This window comes from Agelaius tricolor, unplaced genomic scaffold, assembly GCF_023055355.1.
Source record: "Agelaius tricolor isolate 1412-34295 unplaced genomic scaffold, bAgeTri1.0.p SCAF_5, whole genome shotgun sequence".
NCBI lineage: Eukaryota > Metazoa > Chordata > Aves > Passeriformes > Icteridae > Agelaius > Agelaius tricolor.
Genome location: NW_027269265.1, coordinates 34,153,565 through 34,173,997, shown reverse-complemented (window position 1 = coordinate 34,173,997; position 20,433 = coordinate 34,153,565). Strand labels below are relative to the sequence as shown.

Below are 20,433 nucleotides of genomic sequence, written 5' to 3'. Positions count from 1 at the left end.
TAGAAAGAGAAGTATAACAAATATGATTAAAGGAGAGAGTCAATGTTTTCCCGGCTCTGATGCAGATGTAAGCAGCTAGCTGGTGCCCAACAGCTATAGCGCAGCCTAGGAGAAGAGAAAGACAAGCTGAATAACAGAGGACAGCAAAGATACTCTGGAAAAGATCCAGATGTCTTGAGCCTAGTCCTACTGCATGAAAAATTAAAGAGGTTAAACACCTCCTCTTATGAAATTCTCTTGCTATTGTTCTGGCCACGACTCTTCTGAACAAGCTGCATTGCTCCAGAAACCTCAGGAATTACGGTGACAGTAGATTCCTGCCAAGAGAAGCACCATTACATAATAGCTTTTATGGGAACACGCACAAAAAGCCACTGGGAAACACAGACAAGTGCAAGATCCTCTCTGCCCATCGGCTCAGTTTAGCTCTTAACTACTTCAGAATATTTTTAATTTATATATTTACTTCCTCTCATTCCCTTTCACTCAATAAAATCTGTGTTACTGTAACTACACTGAGATCACGTCTATTCCCCACAATAACGTAACCCCTTTGAGAATACGCCCACTTGAAACTACTGTATTTGCATTAATCTGCTTAAAAGAACACTACAAAGCTGAGAAACTGTATTACTATTTCCATCAGTATATTAAAAATAAGAACAATTTATTATGGCATTTTTTCATCCTTTACCCAATTTTCGGGATACTTAGAACAATTATTGCTTGTCCGTTCTGAGACGCCTAGCACGGCTATTTTTGAGTTCCAGGTCTTCCACGGGGGATTTACCATAGATTTGTTACACGCACAAGTAGAAGCTCAGCCTAAGCACTGCACACGTGTAAAGGCAGCTGCTACGGAAGCTCTGACCTCTGGGCAGTGTTAAAGCACCACAAAGAAGAAAGCAAAGATGAAAACCTAACAAACACAAAGTTTCTCACGTTGAATTGTCCGCAGCAGTGCCTCCACTACCACCTTCATCTCAGACACCACTTTCCCTCTGTTTCCCTACGCACCCAAAAGCTCTGCGAAAGGAAAACGCGAAGACCGCGGCGAACGCTTATCCGCTGTTACTTGGGGGCTTTAAACCCTAGAGGTTCATCCCGCACCAAGCGAATCCTCACGCCCGAAGACACACACACTTTAAGAGCGCTGACCTCAGAGAAAGCCCAGCTCTGCCGCCACCACCGACCACCCGCCGCTGTGACACGAGGGAGCCGCAGGTACCGCAGGTGACATTATGTAAGGGAGGCGGCCGGGCAGCCGGGCGGGGAAGGGCTCCCGCCGCAGCCCCGAGCACCGCCAAATCCGTGCGGGGCCGCACCCGGGCAGGGCTCCCCTCGCGGGCCACCGGGGGAGCGCCGCCGACACCTTCCGGCTCCCGGCCCCCGCCCGGCACACGCTCCCCGCTCCCCGGCGGCGGGCCCGGCTCGGCGCCCCGCCGCAACCGGCCCGCTGCCCCCGCCCCGCGCCCCGGCGGCCCCTCGGCTGCGCGCCCTCCCCCCGCGGCAGCGGCGGGTGCTCACCGGGCGGGCGCTCACCCGGCGGGCGGGCTCGGCGGGTGGGCTGGGGCGGCGGTGCCGCTGGCGCTGCAGGTCGGCGGCCGCGCGCCCCGGCCGCCCCGGCGTCTCACCCGCCCAACGCCCCGGCCGCCGCCGCGCGCCAAGCCCCGCCCCGCCCCGCGAGCTGGGCCCGGCGGCGCGCGGGGCGGGGCGGGGCGGGGCAGCCCTTAAAGGAGCCGCGCGAGGAGGCGCGGCCGGAGGGGGGCGCTGCGGCGCGGCCCGCGGGGGGCGGAGCGCGGCCCGGGGAGCGGGACGGGGCAGAGTGGGGCGGAGCACCGCCCCGCCCCGCCGCATCCAGCGACGGCCGCTGTTGGGAGCCGGCGGGGTTGATGTGAGCTCCTCGTCGCTCCGCGGGGCGGCGTGCGGCTGCACGGACACGTGGCGCTCGCTCTCGGCACGGCACCGGGGAACAACGGCTGTGAGCGGAGCTGGAGCCCTCTCCGGCCTTCTGCCGCTCCGTGCCGGAGCAGACGCGGCTCCGCAGCAGCAGCAGCAGGGAAGAGCGGTGTTGAACAGCCCCGGCCGTCTCCTTGCGCTGCCAGCCCCTTCTCGCCGGGCCGCGGGGGCAGCGCACTGTGAGCGTGTCCCTTGTCACGGCTGCGGAGCCACCCAGAGCTCGGGCAGTGCGGAGACTCAGCCATGGGCACGCTCCTGCCAAGTCGCCACAGCGGCACAGAAGCCATGGCAATGCTCCTGCGGCAGGCTCAGTGCCGCCAGCCCGTTCCTCGCCCTGTCCCACCAGCTCCCCGGCTGGCACACCCTTCGGCACTGCCTGGGGACAGCCCGAGGGAGCACAGGGCTCGGCTGGGCCCGTCCTGCTGTGCGGCACCAGCACAGCCACGCTGCTGGCTGCAAGGCCCAAGGCTGGGCTGGTGCAGGAGGTCACACTCGAGCTCGCAGGGGTTTTGTGCATACAGGCGAAGGGGATGCTTACACCTGGCCACCTCCTCTCTCTTCATCTGCTTTTTACGGCTGCTCCCAAGAGAGCACTCCAAAAGTGCCTTCAGCGAATCAAGGAAGGATTTCTTGCTTTGCTTTCCTTTCTATTGCTTGAACTAACACCTACTTTCTATGGATCTGCTACATTATTCATAGTTTGCTGTGGAGAGTGAGCTGTTCTCCCTCTTATATGGGAAAGGAACCATGTGTAGTTCTACTGGAAAGGTGAAGGGAAGTTTACCTATTTTTCTGCAATAGTACAGTGATCATTCATAGTAAAAGCCCATAACAGGTTATAGCTCACCAATCATTTACCATTATTTCATCAGATGTAGGAAATAAATATGATACATCACAAAATATTCCTTATAAATACTCCCCTTGTAATCACTTCAACACCAAAAAGCAGGAAAAAACGACATCATCATCTGGAAAACATGCCTAAAGGCAAGAAGGAAGAGTGGGAGCTAGAGCTGCACGCAAACCTGCTGATTCACACAGCTGTTCTTTTTGTCACATCTCAGATGCAAAGGTGGAAGGCACGGAGTGAAAATATTGGCCTGTGTTTTGCTGTGCTTTGATCAATTAGTGCAGCTGTCCTGAACCTGAAGGAAAAGTTCAGAAACCTTTGTACCTCTGAAATAAAAGAGCTGTGAGGAGGCTGCCACAGTACTCCCTCTGCTCATGGCATTAGTGCACAGAGAAAGGTGCAATTCCTGGCAGATTCTCACTAAAATGACTTCTCACTAGGGGATGATTCATCACATTTTTGGCTTCAACCAGTTCAACTTTTTTAACGTTTAGAGATCCTTTTATTTCTATGCTATACTTTGTTTCTGTAATTTTCATTCATACATATATCTCTTCATAACTGTATCAAGCCATAATAAAACCACTAAATTCTTCCTTTGAGGCCTCAGATACACTAATTTGGCTGTGCTTATTTTTTTGTTTATCATAGAATCACAGAAATCAGCATTCACAGACCATCTTAAATGTCCAAAGTATCACACAGACATTAACTAATGCCTTTTACATTGAATTTGCCACACTGCGTTAGATCACCAGTTGGTCTAATCCAACATCCTGTTACCAGCAATAGCCAACTGCCAGTGCTTCAGAGGAGGTAAATGCCACCAACTGCCCCCAGAACAGTTACAGCCTTCTTCCAGGCAAATGCCTGTGACCAACTGGTTCCAGTCTTTTCAGGCTCCAGGTTCTGAAGAAGGAGGTGAGACATTTTCTCCTTATTACATGTGTCAAAAAAAGGAAGGTTGGGAGCTGCTACCATCAGAGCACCTCTCCCCAAGGCACAAAGCTTATGGTCTCAACCCAGGTAGTTTGGCACAACTTTCCTATTGTTCATTTTCCAGTTGCTTGAATGGAGATCAAAATAAATAATTCATTGAAACATTTCATTTTCAGTAATAGAAATTTTAAAGCATAAAAGCTGCCAAACTCCACCAGAAGGTCAAAGCATGCTTAGTTTGTGTGGCCCCATCTGATTAAATAATTAATTTCTTATCCAGTGGTTATGGATGTTGCTTTTACTCCACAGAAGAGTTTTACTGTCAGATAAGTCTTAGTCCATCAATACACTCCTTTCTGGCAGAGACACGGATGGGATTTGGTCAGACTTACTAGCACAGGGCTGGGGAAAAGGGCAGCCCATACATGGGGGCAGTGAGACAGCCCACATCACATTTTGCCCTGGTTCTTTTGGCAAACCTGCAGCAGTGGAAGCTGGCCCAGAGAGGACATGTTTTACAACAATATTTCTCATAGTGATGCAAATGCAATCTGTTCTGCACGCCTTCATAGACCCCACAGGGACAGTGGCTGCCCTCCAGATCCAGATCTGCCACTGGATTAATCAAATAAAACAAACATATTTTTTATCCCAAATTTGAAATTTGTATCCTGCCATTCAAACTACCAAAAGTCTTTCACAACCTTGTGAAAACAAATGTTACTTCTTACCCTCCTGCACACATCTGCCCATTCCTTCCCTCCCATGATGGACTTCAGTAGTAGGTTGACTCTGGCTGGATTCCAGGCACCCACCAAACCGCTCTGTCACTCCCCTCTGCAGCTGGACAGGAGAGAGAAAATATAACAAAGGGTTCCTGAGTTGCAATAAGGACCAGGAGAGATCACTCATCAAATACCAGCACGGACAGAAACAGGATAGAATTAGAGATATTAACTGAATTTATTAGTAAAAAAAAATAGAGTAGGATTATAAGAATTAAAATAAAACCTTTGAAGCACCTTGCCTCCACCCCTTCCTCCTTCCTGAGCTCTACTTCCTCCCCCAGCAGCACAGGAAGACGGAATGAGGGCTATGGTCAGTTCATCAGCCATGGCTTCTCACACTGCACAGGGAGGGGAATCCTTCCCCTGTTTCATTGTGGGTCCCTCCCACAGGACACAGTTCTCCATGAACTTCTCCAGCCTGAGTCCATCTCACGAACAACAGCTCTCTGTGAACTGCCACAACCTGGGTCCATCCCACAGACCACAGTCCTGCTCTAACTGCTGCAGTGTGGGTCACTCTTCCCCGGGGTGCAGGCCTTCAAGGACAGGCATTACCACCACTTCTAGCTGGTGTTTAGCCTTGATCAGAGGCACATCCATCTGTGGAGCCACCAGGGATTGGCTCTGCTGAACACGAAGGAAGCTTCTAGCAGCTTCTCACAGCAGCCACCCCTGTGGCCCTCCCCACTGCTACCAAAGCTTGGCCAAGGAAACCCAATACAACTTCAAAAATTATTGAACCCTGTTCAGGTGCCACGTACCTAACATGGCTCCAATTTCAAGGTAAATTCACTTCTGAGAGAAGCCACTGATAAAATATGATTTCTGATGGTAGTGCTCCACTAGAAAGGGTCTCATGACAGTCTAAGCACTATCAGAGGAGAAAAAACATAATCTAAGAGATAATGTTACTTCAGGCTGTCACACAATCTATCCTTGGCCAGGAGCCTTGGTAATGTCACCATGCTATGTGACCTCCTTCTCTCCAGCGCTGTGTGCCCAGCAGACAAAGAGGGAGTGCTGCACCTGCTCCATGCCATTTATTCTCTCCTCCACATTGATGCCCAGCCAGCAAACCAAAAGACTAAGACAGCTTCATTCTAAGGATAGGCTGCTACAGACACCTTGAGCTCCCAGCTCAGTCATCAAAGACTTTTTGGGTTCAGAGAACTCTCTCACAAACCCTTTTTTCTCAGAGAGAGCTCTTATTGCTAAGGTGCAGGAGAGCTAGTCACATTTTTCTGTTTCCATCAACCCCCCACATCCAGATTCCAGTGGGAAAGCAGGTAGCTGGCATCACACCAGAGATGCCTTTTGTTTCTTGGAGCTGCCAGCATGCCAGGCCTCATTCTAGCAAACAGCATCTCCCAGTTGGGTATACATGACAGCCACACACACTCTTGTTCCTCCTTTACTTCTTGCTGGGAACACCTCTGTGACCTATTGGCAACTTGTTTGAAATGGGATTTGTGCAGGAGTAAATCAGTTCTTAAGTGCTGTTAAAATCCTCACAGCCCATTAGCCTCCTGTAGATTATACCTCTGTTGTTTTGCTTTCATTTTTTCCCCACTTCCTTCTGCACACATCTCCTGGCCTGCTAGCCCTCAGTTACACTTCCAGTATCATACACTGGAACCCATGCACATTTTTTGTGTTTAGCAGGGCATTATTCGTTATTAATACTCAGAGTAGATGTAAATAGAGCAGCTCATCTCCAAAAGACTATTAAAGCAACACGGGAAAAACAAGAATAAAAGAGTAATCTTGGCACACCATCCACCCTTTTGCCTTGTTAGGGCACTTGAGTTCATAGTCTGCTGATGAAGAACAGGTAAGACTAAACCTGGCTATGAGCACAATCTTTGCCATGACATTTCCTTTCTTGGAGTACCACAAACATGCATTGCATTAAGAGATTTTTTTTTTATTTCTGTGACTTGAAATGCAGCATATAGTTGTGGAGCAGTCACCAGGGCTGTCATGCTGTCATGGGAGCAAGAAGCTCCAGCTCACACCCTGGAGTTTATAGGGATTTGGGTCTTGAAGCTGCACTACTTTCTTCTGTACATATAGGCCTGTACAAGAGAAGCTCAAAAAAACCCAAAAAATCTCCTGGAAGCTACCCAGAGCTTTTCTCTCTGAGGGAAACAAATGAGGCCTTAATTAATTTTCTTTCAAATACAGCAAATTGACTTCTGCTCCAGTTGTGCTAGTTTCAAGCCACACAGCACAATGGTATTAATTCCACTTCACTTAAGGGCTAAATGTTCAGAGCAAGGAAAAGGGAGTTTCCTGTAGGTCTTGCTACAGTTGAAGTCAACAACCAAACCACCCTGATTTTCATAGGAGTTGTTTCTTCAGAGTCTGCATTTCTGAGGGTGACTGTGATATGTCCCCAGGTTAGCACAGCAAAATGCAGGATACATGAAAGGCACTGGCTGAGCAAATTGCCTTGTCCTTTGCATATTTGTAAAGGTCTGCCACATCCTGCCTCAAATTTCATTTTACAGGCTCAAAGATAGAAGCACTTTTAGTGCCCTGTCCTAAGGCTAGCTTACTGGTTCACTGATCATCCTAACTAGCCCTGCTGTCTCAAACTCAATTTAATCTTTTTTAACACCAGAATCTTGCCTCCAGGATTTCCCAACACTGGAATAGTACTCAGTGTTCTGCACAGGGTCTCTTCAGTACCTTGCAAACCAGTGGTGTCCTCCCTTGCTATCAGAGACACTTTGCCCAATAAACCAGAAGATCACATTTGCCTTCTTAGCATTTGCTTCCTTTGGGTACAATCAGCACCCCTGCCATGTCCCAGGGAATGACACTCAAAACCCAGCTGAACAATTTGCCTGCACACAGTGCCACTGTACAGCAGCCATCCTGCACAGTTATCTCACTGTGGTGTTTTTCAGTGCCATGGACCTGTACTGGCACCATCTCATGAATCTCATCCCTACACTGTGTCAAAAAGCATGAGAGTTAAAAGAAAAAAAATTGTACAACAAAACCCAAATCACTGAGTACAGTGAGCCTGTTAGTTCAAGGAGAGAAACTGCAGGATCTGACCTATATACACATCTATAGGAAGCACCAAGTCTACAAAACTGCTATGGTAAACTATCCATCATCCCACCCCCTTTAGTATGTTCAATGATACAGTAGCTGCATCACTGCTTATGTGCTACAGTAAAGAGGTAAAGGGGATCTAAGATGATGAAGGACAAAACCTCCTTCACCATAAAATCCTGTAAGCAATTTAAGTTACCTTCCAACCATCTTAAATTCCTCCCACTGCCAAGTTTATCTAATGTACTTGTTATTCAGCTTCATTATCACATTGACTATGCACTGCTTAGGGAAGGTGCTATTATTCCTCTTCACAGATGGAAGAGGGTGGTACAGATCCCATAGATACCAACTTACACCATTTGCTTAGTAAAAAAGTGACAAGCAAAGAACTGAACCCGTTCCTGTCTAACATCCATTGTTCTCAACCCTTCCTGCTTTCCAACAACTTCATGTTCCACGATTTCCCAAAAAGCAACCCAATTTACTCTCAACTTCTCCTCTGTCAACTCTGAAAATTAAATTATAAAGTCAGGCTTCTCTTGACTAATTCTTCACAGTTAAGGGTAGCTGTAGAAGTCTTTCTATTACACCGTAGGTTTTTGTTATGAGACATTTGTTAACTTCTTGGATTCCCACCCATTCTTTCCTCATGATTTTGCATTGTTTGGCTACATACAGACTCTGTACACCTCAAGAAAGCAGCAAATCTTAATTTTCTTTTCCTTATATAAAAATCAGCCCTTTTCAAGCTGCATACTAGAACTACTGTCTGCTTACTTTCATATTTTCGGAGACAACATCTGGCATAAAAAATTGATTGCAAATATGATCAGTTAGGAAGATTTTCTTCTAGCAGTCTTCCAGTTGGCTTTATTCCCAGAAATCAGCCCAACGGAAAAGAAAAATCTATTTGGCACTGTCTCCAGTTGCAATTACTCATTCTTCAGGTAGAACAGTTTCCCCCTTGGGGAGGTTTTGCTGACATGAGATTCACATGATGGGTTCTGAACTGCACTGGAACTGATATGGCCTCTGGGGTTCTGGACAGGTGCTCTCTGATGCCTAAGGAATTCAGAATCCCTGCTCATGCTGTAAAAGATTAATAGAGGTTATCCCCTCCAAAATCTAAGCATATAACTATAGGTATAATTTGAGGAATTTAAATGTAATCTTATCATTATGGGTAGTAGGTTTCAGCTGCAGACATTCACCCATAATTAAACAGAATTATTCATAAGGGGCTTTGGCCAAAGTCATGGCAGCATTGGTACTCAGGTCATTGTTAAACAGTGTTAAAACAGCAGGGGCAACTCAGGCTTGAGCTACTTGCTGTGGACCTAATGTGGGAGAGTGATGCAACCCTGCCCATGTGTGTTCACTTTGCCTCCATGAGCAGGATATTTGTCCTCCAGCTCTCCTGAATTCAAGAGCAGGCATCACGGGTTTAACACCTCTCTGCCTTTCTCCTCAGGCCATAATAGAAACCAATGCAGGCTGAGTGCATTGGCCCCATATACCTCCTTTGCACTCCATAAGCATGGGTGTATGGATAATAAAACAAGGAAAGGTCCAGCTTCCAACTCCTGACCCCTCTCATGCTCCCTGCTGTGCATCACTCCCAGATGAGAGCAGAAGGAAACAGCAAATCTCTTCCTGCTGGCTGCCAGCTCCTTGGCATAGCACCATCAGGCAAGACCAAGTACAATCTAGGAATGGAAAAGCAACTCATATTTAAATTGGAACATTAAATACTATATCCTAGAATACTGTGTTCTGATGTGCCTTCCAATAGGCCAAGGAGGAGTGATGTGACATTTTTTCAGTTCTAAAAATACCTAACTGATAAAATCCAAGCAGTGGTGAAGGTAAAAATCATACCAAAAGAGAAATAATCTTACTGTTCAGCTAATGAACACCTCAGATTAGTTTAAACAAAAATAATTTAAAATCTCCAGTCTTAATCTGACAGTTTGTTCTGTTTGATTACACTTTGCATTTTACTTCCCTGGAAGAGCATCACCAGCAATGTCACATTTCCCACTGTTCTTCAATAGCTTCATGTTGTGATTCCCAGGCTGTGCTAGAATAAATAGCGCAGCTTGGAAACTGAAGCAGCATGCAAGACTGATCATTTGCTCAAAACCAACAGTTTTCAAGTAAATGAATGGGATGTAATTGCATTCAGCTTCAGCTTGAAAATGTAACCATGTAGCATTAGGATGTAGCCTTCCTGTTGAGTTTACATTCAATGGCCCTTGCTTATTAGAGCCTATTCTGGGTCACTGCTACTTGTATGTGGAGAGTAGCTCGTGCACACGTAGTTTGTAGTCCTGCATGGATCACTCCAGCGGTGTATTCGGACCTCTCATAACCAAGACATCCTCATACTCATTTCAGCTCTTTGTTTACCTCATCTGAAGTTTGCTCTATGACCTTGGGGCCAAATCCTCCATGATTCACTGTGTGCAAGGGCTCCATAACTCCCTCATGACCCATGAGTTCCCTAAAGAAGCCAAGCCTGACCAGAAGAACTGCATGCATTAGGTTCAACATACACATCCGAGGTTTGGTTTCTGCCAATATACGCCAACATCCTAATTGCTCCAGAAATAACCACTGACAACAGAATATCTTGAAAACCAAATAAAATCTACCCTAATACCTATACTTGTTTCCATGGAAATATGCAGTGACAAGGTTTTTTCCCCTCATTTTCTCTGCCAGACTACCATAGTTTTGTTCAAACAGTCCTGGTAGCTGACTAGGTTTACCCAAATACAAAACTACTGCAGATGTGCCAAACTTGCACAAAGCCAAATAGAGAGCTGTTCAGCATGACCCCAAGAAAGCATCCATGCAGCAAGACTGCTGCCAGTCCTCAACACAGAGACAGACAATTCTCTGCAGATTCCTTCAGCCAGGGACCAACAAAATCTTTTCATTACTGAGGACTGACTGGTTTCAGTGAGACAGCAAACAGCACACACCATGGTGTTTCCCAGCAAGATGAACAGAAATAACAACTCACCATCAGCACACTGGCCTCAGACTCCAGCTTTATATTAGAGTGAAAGCTATAGTATTTGCAATGCAAGTCTGTCCCCAGCAGCTGCCAAACATTTTGCTTCTGGCAGTAGCCCTCTGCATCACCCCCCCACCATATGTCACCATTCCCAGCTACTTCCTCACGCCCCATCTCTTCTCTGCTTCCCTGCTCTGGGCAGCTGCCCCAGCCAGAAGCTCCATTTCCCTAGGGACCCCAGTGAGGGTCAGCCACAGATGTCAACATTAGGCAAAGCCTCTGGACTGTGAGCTGTGGGGATGGTGCCTCAGCTTTGGGCAGTTACTTTGAAGTCTCTCAGGATGCTGTGCACTCACCACACCAGAACAGCCTGGCAAGGGGCAACAGAGGAGGGATGCCTTGCCACGTCTCTCAGCAGGCAGTCTGTGATGGCAGGAGGAAAGCAAATGCCCATCCTGCCATCCATGCAGGAAGGTAAAGGCAAGCTGTGCCAGGACTGCAGGCAGAGCAGAAGCACAGAGTGACAAAAACAAAGGCAAAGTGTGGGAAATATAAAAAAGGAACCAACACTGAAATCTCACACAGGACTTTGGCTTTTGTCAGGTTGTTACACAGACGTTGTGGCATGCTGGGCTTTGGACCTTGGCTATCAGGCTAGCCCAGTGTATAAAGTCAAATGGGACTTTATGTTCAGCATTATTACAGAGCAGGCTGTAAAATCACTCAGGTGGATGGGCTGCAGGACTGTAAACAAAGGATTATGGCATGTGACAAGTGGCTGTTCAGAGGGAAGGAACCAAGGATACCATGGTGTTGGGGATCAGTAAAACATTAGACTGAGTGCCTCATTAAAGTTTTAAATTAGTGCTTAAACCATCCAGCTGACAAAAGAAGGTTGGGCTGGAGAGGCACTGGTGTGTTCTGGGAGAGGGGCAGGAGCTGCAGCTGGGCAGGGAAGGGACATATTTGGGCAGATACTTGGTGCCTGTGTCCCAGCAGCAGCTGGGAAGAGAAGGGCAATATGCCTGGGAGATGCTAGCAAAAATTGTGTCAGAGGCCTCCCTATTCTCCTCTCCCCAAGGCTGTCACTTTCCCCTTATCCACAGGGCTTAGGAAGGTGCAGGAATATTCTGGTGCAAAACCAGGAAGAGTCTAAGGAAGAGGGAATAGACTGAGAGTTCAGGTAGCTACACAGTAGGTCAGGGTTGTCCCAGCAACAGTATAAAAAGCCTGAGACAGAGAGTAGAAATTGCAAACTAGATGAAGATAGGATTCAACCTGGAAAACAAAGGCTATTTAGCAAGGAGGAAATAATTCACCAACTAACATTCCTCTTGGCAGAGGAGGGAAGAGTTCTGGAAAGTGAAACTATATTGATCTAGCCTTAGGAGAGCTAGAAAATTAGAGAAGGGGACACAAAGAAATTAGCTAGACAGGAGGAAGGCAACACACCAGCACCAGGAATGTGCACAGAGCTACCCTGCCAGGCAACACAAAGCTGAGTGCTGGGCAGGAACCCACTGCTCAGTTCAGGGCTGTGGCTACCATGAGAATCTGACACACTGGGAGGAGACAGAAGGTGATAGCTCCCTGTGCAACCGTGGGGGGTTGGATTTGTGATGACAGTATGTGTTCTTGTCTCTGAGGGGACATAGAAACAGTTTACAAACATTTGTAAGGCATACACCCAAGCAGGAGGGGAGTGCAAATTACTTAGAGAAGACAAAACAAAGAGAGGGAAAAACTGAAGCTGAAGGTTACTCAAAAGCTTTTACCAATGATCTGTAGTAGGTTGTGAAATAGCTCTCATGAAGAGAGCAGGGAAGAACCCAGGTTTGGGCAGTTTTAAAGTTAGATGGGAAGAAAGTAAATAGTACATGAGCAATGGAATCTTCTGGAATGGAACCAGAAGAATTTGTTGAAGTGATACAAAAATTTCCACCCACTCAATCTGTAGTTTTCCACTGCCCCACATCTCTTGCTATCATTAGTAGTGATGCAAAATTAGAAATGTTTATTAAAGCATAACGTTATAGTACTGCTCCACCTGAGCACATAGATTTCTAGACATATCTAGTCAACAGAGAATTAGGCTTTATAATTGTGTCTGAGAAAATGACTCACGAGCAGTGATCCACTTAAACTCCTCCAATGATCTCCTCCTTCCCCACCCCAAAACTCCTTTAGTCTTGATGAGATAGGGATATGCCTCCGTGTTTGGATAGTGTGTGTTAACATCTCCTAAAGTCACATCCAGCTGCTTCTAAAAATCTCCTGATAAATCCTTTTTAATTGCATTTGGGAGACCACTTACAGGTCTCCCAAAGATACACATGGAAACCTGAAAAGATCAAGGCCCAAATACAGTCCTGATGAAGGCTGAAATAGCAACATGCCAAAAGCTTGGAGGAGCCTACACCTTACCTGGCATATGCACTTAGCAGCTTAATACTGCCCATGAGGAGGGAACACAGCTATGGCTTGACAGCTACAGTGCCACAGCAGGTATTGATGGTTAGCTCCATCAGCCAGAAGGCTGGGCTCTTCACATGGCAGAGCTGTTCCCTGGCCTGAGGATTTTTCACGTGACTAATAACCAAGCTTTTTAACTGCCCCCTGCAGACTATCATGATGATGAATGAATGAGATCAGATCAGTCAATATGGCTTATTGGTGGAGTTTGCCCACTTGCTGTGGATGCATCATTACCCTGTGCATTCATCAGCACAGTCTTTGCCTGTACAATATGAAATGACAACCAACCTTCTGCTCATCAGCTTTCTGCTAAGAACTCCCAAGCCTTTTTGGATCCTTCTTTTGCTCTGTATCCTTGTCCTGGGCCATCCTAGAAAGTTGTTTGGGAAGTACCATATCCTTCCTTATTAAAGCAAAGCATATTAAGCGCACCTGTAGAAGTTAAATGAGAAATTGCTGAAAAACATTGACTTCATAACACAGTGATTAATGGTGCATTTACTACTCCTGTCCTCTGCCTGAAAAAATCAAGAGTTGCTCCACTAAGTGGCACAGATGCTCTGCAGCTCCACAAGCAGCAGTGATCCTCTTTTGGCTGAATGGTATTTCTAGAGCAAAGCATTTCTCAACTCCACTGAGGCTGTTGAGCCCAGGATTCCTGTAGAAACCAGGGATATTTCAAAGTAACTGCAAGCACCACATTCAAACTGGGTACTCAAAAAGGTGTACTGTACAGCCTGACACATCTTTGCATCAAGCAATAGCTTACACCAGCACAAAAGGGAATAAGGTTTCATGGCTGGAAACTGCTTTGAACTGAAATCTGAGAGCTTTGCCATTCCTTTCCAGTCCTGGCGTGAATTCCCTAGGCAGCCCAAGGCAGGCATCTTCATCTCCCTGGGGCTCAGTTTGCCATCTGTAAAACTGGGTTAGCATCTCCTGCTCCTTCTTACACCCTTTTTATCCTTGTCTATATTAACGGTAAATACAGATGGGCTTGTTTGTGTGCAGGTACAATGCAAAACAGGGGGCACGACCGTGAAAGTGCCGCTCATTTAGAGACGGTCTGCAGGGAAAGACGCGAGCTCGGAGGGGCAGGTGCAGGGCAGGACGCACGGATTAAGGGATGCGCACACAGGGAGTGGGGATGCCTGCAGGGAAGGACATTCTCCTGGCGGGCCGGGCGCTTACCCACCACCCGAGCCAGCCGCTCGCTGCAGTAGCGCCGGGCCCGGCCCCTCGCGGCGGGGAGGCGGGGGCGGGTCCCCGCCCGGCCGCAGCGCTGCCCCCGGCCCGGCGGCGCGGCGGGGCTGCGGGGCGGGCTCCCCCCGCTCCCGCCTCCGCCCGCCCCCCGCGCGGGGCTGCAGCGGGCAGCGCGGGGCGCCGCAGCCTGCGGGCGGCCGCCGTGCCCGCCGCCGCCGTGCCCGCCCCGCAGGTGGGGGCGCCGCGCGGGGCCCGGGGTGCCATGGACGAGCCGCCGCCGCCGCCCGCCTGATCCCCGAGGCCGCCGGCACCGAGACAAAGAGCGGGGCTGCGGCCGCGCCCGCCCGGTGAGTGCCGCGGGGAACCGGGGCGGGCGGGGGGCTCCGTCTTGCGCCGCGGCCCGGGAGTAGGTCTCGGTCCCGCTGCCAGCCCTGTCTGACACCCCCGGCCCGGGAGTAGGTCTCGGTCCCGCTGCCAGCCCTGCCTGACACCCCCCGGCATCCCTTTCTCCGTTCACCCATTCACGCGCGGACACTCTCGTCCGCCAGTCCGCCAAGCCCAGCGCACCTACAGCATCCTTATAGCCTGACTACCCCCAGCCCAGACTGCCCTCCCGGCCCAGACGCACCCCGTGCACCTCCCAGCATCCCCGTTCCTTGCCGAACAATTCTGCGCCCACTGCCCGAACTTGCCGGAGGACCCTGAACGACCCCCGTCACCCCAAACGCCCCCGCGCTCACAACCCGCGCATCCCGAAGACTCCCGCACCACGCCCCTGTGCCCGACCGCCCAAACACGGCTCTCCGCCCCGGGCACCCCCGCCCCCGGACACTGCCCCTCCGTGCCCAACACCGGCCGCGACCTGCCCCTTTCCTGCACAAACGCAGCCCAGCCCAGGCACCCCCGGTGCGCACCTCGCCGCCCCCTCCCAGCCGCTCCTCGCCCCTGCCCCGGGGACACAAAGGGGTCTGTGCGCCCGCTGCCCGCCCGCTCACCCGCCGCCGCTCTCTGCCCCGCAGGCCGAGCCATGGTGGAGCCGCCGGCCGAGCCTCCCCCGCAGCCCTGCCCGGCGCCCGGGGGGGCGGCGGGGGGAGAGCCGGCCCGTCCTGGAGAGCAGTCGCCGCTGCTGCACCTGGACCTGTACAACTTCGACTGCGCGGCGGCGGAGGGCAGCCGGTACGTGCTGACCAGCCCGCGGTCGCTGGAGGCCTGCGCCCGCTGCGCTGTGCGGCCCGTGGAGCTGCTGCCGCGGGCGCTGGGGGACCTGCTGAGAGAGGCGCCCGGGCGCTCCATGCGGGTGGCCGCCGGCCTCTACGAGGCCTACGAGCGGGAGCGCCGCCGCAAGCTGCAGCAGTGCCGGGAGGAGCGGGAGAGGATTATCCGGGAGGAGAAGAGGCGGATCCTCGGGCCCCTCGGCAGCCTGCCGCCTTCGCCCGCCGCCCGTGTCTCCTCCCGGGCTGCGGCCGCAGCTGCCGGCGGGCCCCGGACCCATGGCGGGGGGAAGGCCAGGGCATCGAGGGGTGCCAAGGGCAAGAGCCACTCCCTGGACTCCTTGCAGAAGCGCCGCGAGGGTAGCTGGGGCAAGACCTCCTCTGAGTCGGGCGCTTCGTCGTCCTACAGCGGGGAGAGCCTGCGGGAGCGCGGGGGCAAGGTGTGCGGCCGGGGTCGGGGGGTAGCCGCCGCCAATGGGACTCTGCTGGGGCGCAGCTTCAGCCTGGGCGACCTCAGCCACTCACCACAGACTGCCCAGAGAGTCGAGAGGATCGTCAGGGAGGTGAAGAGGAAGAAGGGTCTCTCAGAGGTGCCAGAGAGGGACAAGAAGATCGCGGCACTGATGATCGCCAAGCACCAGGAGGCCAACCTCCTGCGAGAGCAGCGGCAGGCAGCTCACCTGCAGTGGGACAGCCAGCGGCGCCTGGCTGAGCAGCGGAAGGAGCAGGAGGAGAAGGAGAAGCAAAGGGCCCTCCTGCAGGGTCAGCGGATGTGGGAGAGCCAGGTGGAAAAGCGGAGAGGGAGACTGAACCAGGAGCAGGAGGAAGCTGCCCTGATGAAGCAGAAGCAGCTCCTGGTATGCGAGGAGAGGTGGCGGGAGCAAGCGGAGAAGCAGGAGCGGCTGCGGAGGGAGAGGCTGGAGAGGGCCATCAAGGAGGACAAGCAGAAAAAACTCCATCAGGAGCTCAACCTGAAGGCAAAGGAAGAGGTCAAGAAGGAGCACCAGGAGCGAGAGGAGCAGCTCCTGCAAGAGAAGCTGTCCACAGCTGCTCAGAAGAGGCTGAAAAAGGAGGTGCAGCTGCAGAAGGAAAAGAGACTGTTCAACCAAGCAGAGAAGCTGAAGCATGAGGCCTTGCTCAAGGAACTGGCCAAGCAGGAGGCAGAAGAGAAGGAAATGCTGAAGGCATCCCTGAAGATGAGTTTGACAAAGGCTCAGGAGAACTACGAGCAGCTTGTGGAGAAGAGGAACCAGGAGCTGAGGGAGAAGGCCAGGCGTGAGGACATGCAGATCCAGAGAGCTAAACTGGCAGCAGAGAAGAAGGAAAGAGAACAGAAGGAGCATTTGGAAGCACTGGCTAGAGAGACAGAGAGAAAGCTCCAGCATGCTGCCCAGGTGGCCGAAGAGGCTGTCCAAGAAAAAGCCCGCAAAGTGGTCTTGAGCCGTCTGGAAAAGGAAAAAGTGCAGAAGATGAACAAGCAAAAGGTGGAACAGTACGAGGACTTACGGCGCAGGGAAATTCTCCTCTCTATAGAGAGGAAGCTGGAGAGAAGTGAGCAGATCTTCAAGGAGAAGAAGACTGTCTTAGAAAATGCCAGGTCTGTTGCTCGAGCATCCTTCCATGTGCGGGAAAAGGTGCGGGAGGAGACAAACATGCGCACCTTTGACAAGATGGCCTTCGAAGCAGAACTGCATGCTCAACTTAGTAAGAAATGAAAGATCTTGTCATGGATGAGTGAGGATGCACCACTGGTTGTCCATCATAATGTGACAGAAAGCTCCTTGGCATGAGCATTTAAAAAACAACGAAAACCAACATCCACCCTAATTTCGTATTTTGGGGGAGCAGGGTACCGCACAAAAATGTGGCAGCTATTTCACATCCTGTTTTAAATACATTTTGCATTCTGGGTGTGTTTTAAAGACTGACCTTGTCATCTTTACAGAGGGGAAGCAAGTTTTTCTCTCCTCCACCCCACAAGCACATGCATTTTTTTCAGAGAGGGCTGCAAAATCTGCTTGAAGCCTCTGAGTCACTGATTGATTGTTTACAGAGATGACTACAGCTGCACTCTCCAGCGGGAAATGCAAACAGAGGTTGCTGACTACTAGAGCCTGCTGAATAAAAACCAAAACCACCCCAGCTGATTCTGCCTGGAGTGACGGGCAGTTTGGTTTAAGGTACAGGACTGCATTTTCAATGCTGCTGCAATCCCATGCTGAAGGTGAGGAAGGCTGGAGTACAGAATGCCATATACCTGGGTGCCCCTTGGCTGGTGCCAGTACCAAGCTAGGGAAAGCACAGATCAAGGCCATGTAAGTAGACATCATGATCAGAGCTGGGCAGAAGCTGTCTGAAAGTGCTCGCAAACACAATTTCTTTTTTGCTGTTACCCCTCCCAAGGTATCTTCACCCCTCCTCCTCCTTTTGAAGTTTCTCTTACAAACATCCATAGAATTCCTTCTTTTCTTTTAGAGGAGGGAGAAAAGGAGAGAAATTTGTGGATAGTCTACAAACTGACAAGCATCCACACAAGCCACTTGTTCATTAAGATATAAAAATGAATGAACCTGTGGAATCTGGACTTCTGGGGAAACACAGAGGTCACTTGTAAATGGAAATCACCACCCTTAGGAATTCTCAAAACTCAAGAAGATCCTCATCCACCTTATCCAATTTGCCCTATCTGGAGTGGGAGGTTGGACCAGATGTTCTCCAGGGTTCCAGCCTTATAGTTCTCATGAGCTGCATACAATGACACGTTCGCCCAGCTCTTATCAGTGTCTACTGAGCAGGGCAGCATTTCTCTGCCACTGGTGCTAAGAGTTGTATTCTTATATAGAGCACAAGAAAGAGTAGATGCACAAAATAAGGTACATTACAGATTCTCTTAGATGAGGATCATGTCTTTTTTATAAGAGCTAACTCAATACTATTTAGGGGGAACTAAGTTCTTCTGCAATTAAATGCACCAGAAATGTGAAAAACCTACCTGTGCCCTGTGTACAGCATTCAAGTACAACAGCATTCTGCTCCAGGTTTCCACATGTACTCTTTGTTGAGTTGGAGTTGTAAGCACACATCTGAAGCAGGCACTTTGGTTTGGTTTTTTCTGGCTCCGGGCAGCATCAGCTCTCGTTCCACCATCTGTGACGCCAGATTGGGTTGCTCTGGTGATAGCAGTCAGACCTGGAGCATGGCGGAGAAGCACCAAGAAGAGACAGGATCTCGTTTCTTTGCGGATGTCTCTGACATAGAACATAGTAGAAGAGACAGCCAGGAGAGGGTTGACATATGGCACAGACATGCAGTCTAGCATGCATAGATTGCTTACCAGAATTTCCCAGGAGGTAACAGCGGGTCAGAGCCCTCCTAGAAGGCTTTAAAGAAATTATTAAATGAACACTAACAATAGACCAAATACACTGATGCCCTGCAAGGTTAGAGACATTACACAGTGTTGAAAATTAAGACATAGGTATTTTTTTTTATTTTTATAAGATTTGATCTTTGAATCAAAGTATGATTGGTGGTGTTAAGGGCAGGCAGCATGAAAGTAGTAATTAGGGCACCTGAGCAGTGTTTGCTCTGTCAGTCATTGGCTCACTGTGTAATGCCAGGCAAGTCCTCAGAGGCTGGACCTGCTCCTGTTGATATAAACGGAAGCAGAGTTGGGCTCCTGGGACTCACAGGAAATAGTAAGACTCTGATTGGCAAAGCACTTCAAAGACTTTGGACAAATGTTGCTTATAAAATACAAAGTAATATTTATTTATGTATGTATGTATTTATTTATTTATTTATTTGAGTGGTTATTAAAGTAAAACATCCCTCAGTGAAAAGCATTAACACCCAAATCTGGTAACTGTGGAAAGGACAGCTGCATTAGTGTTTCCAGCAGGGAGGCTATCCCCTTATCCTCATCCTCAAGGCAGCAATTAGAACAGTGAAACAAATCCTGTTCTAACACTGGACAAGGTCCTGAGAAAACACAGACTTCACATGTTGTCCGTGCCTCAGTGATTTGTGTGTGCCCTCGTATCTGCAAAGACCTAGAAAAGAGATGGTCAGTGGCTCAAATCCAGCCACTGCAAAACTGCCCTTGCTCCCTCACAGCACTAGAGTTGGGATAAACCTGCAGTGACTCCAGCATAGCCAATGTTTCATCTGATTTGTAGCCCTTGGGGCTGGAGAGAAAGCCTGCCAGCACATATATGAAGGGTTTTGCTTCCTGTGTCGTTGCACTGGGGTTGAAATTCACTGCTTGGTTAATTTAAATTTAGCAGAGGGACAAGGGGGAGAGATGGGAAACAGTGGAAAGAAGGCAAATGGTGATGGGTGAATGAGCAGGCAGCCTCTAGCTGGAGGAGCATGTTTTCCCTAAAGCTCTACTGCAATCTACCTGAAGACTGTCCAAACCTCCCTCTGACAAGGGCATTTCCAGACGGAGAACATTCTGCAGCCCAGGAGACATGTCTTGGCCGCTGACTGTAATTACACCTGGGGTCCATCTCTTGCTGCTGACTGAATTTGACACCTTGGGGCTACAGCTGAACTAATCAACACAAACCTACATGAAGGTAATTGGATTGGCAAACTAGTGTTCCTCTACTGTGCAGTGTACAGCTCAAGTTTTGAATGTGCAATCTGAGAAAAAATATTTTTTTTCAAAAGACACTGATCTGTGTATGGATATTTTTTATTTCTGTAGTGGTTTAAGTCCTAAGTCCATGAAATTCAGTGAATTTTATGAGTTTAAAATTGCAGCATGGAAAATTTAAGTCAGCAGTTTGGATGGAGGCATGAGGTATTTCTCAGGTCTGCTTATGCTTTTGTTTATTTGAGAAGGAATTCTACTGCTGGATTTCTGTAGGAACAGAAGTTAAACCATGGGTCACATGTAAAAAGTATGGC

The 20,433-nt window shown here is 49.6% G+C and overlaps 2 protein-coding genes across 9 annotated transcripts in view; one reads left to right on the top strand and one right to left on the bottom strand.

Annotated features, from left to right (window-relative positions):
• SUSD6 (sushi domain containing 6) overlaps positions 1-15,443 on the bottom strand; it is a 93,284-nt gene extending 77,841 nt beyond the window's left edge. For 3 of the 8 annotated variants that reach the window (XM_071427162.1, XM_071427171.1, XM_071427169.1), the window contains exon 1: positions 1,528-1,677. The gene's annotated coding sequence lies outside the window, so the exon portion shown is untranslated. Of the gene's footprint in view, positions 1-1,158; positions 1,421-1,527; positions 1,678-4,482; positions 4,595-13,393; positions 13,538-15,303 lie in introns of those variants that run through there. The other 5 variants (XM_071427164.1, XM_071427165.1, XM_071427163.1 and 2 more) reach the window with 5 other exon arrangements.
• Positions 15,336-20,192, top strand: CCDC177 (coiled-coil domain containing 177). The gene has a single exon (XM_071427154.1). The coding sequence runs from the start codon at positions 15,336-15,338 to the stop codon at positions 17,232-17,234; it is 1,899 nt and encodes a 632-aa protein (XP_071283255.1). The 3' UTR covers positions 17,235-20,192.
• Positions 20,193-20,433: the final 241 nt, after the last annotated feature.

Coding starts and splice junctions, on each gene's coding strand:
- CCDC177 (XM_071427154.1), top strand. CDS start 15,336: ATGGTGGAGCCGCCGGCCGAGCCTCCCCCGCAGCCCTGCCCGGCGCCC.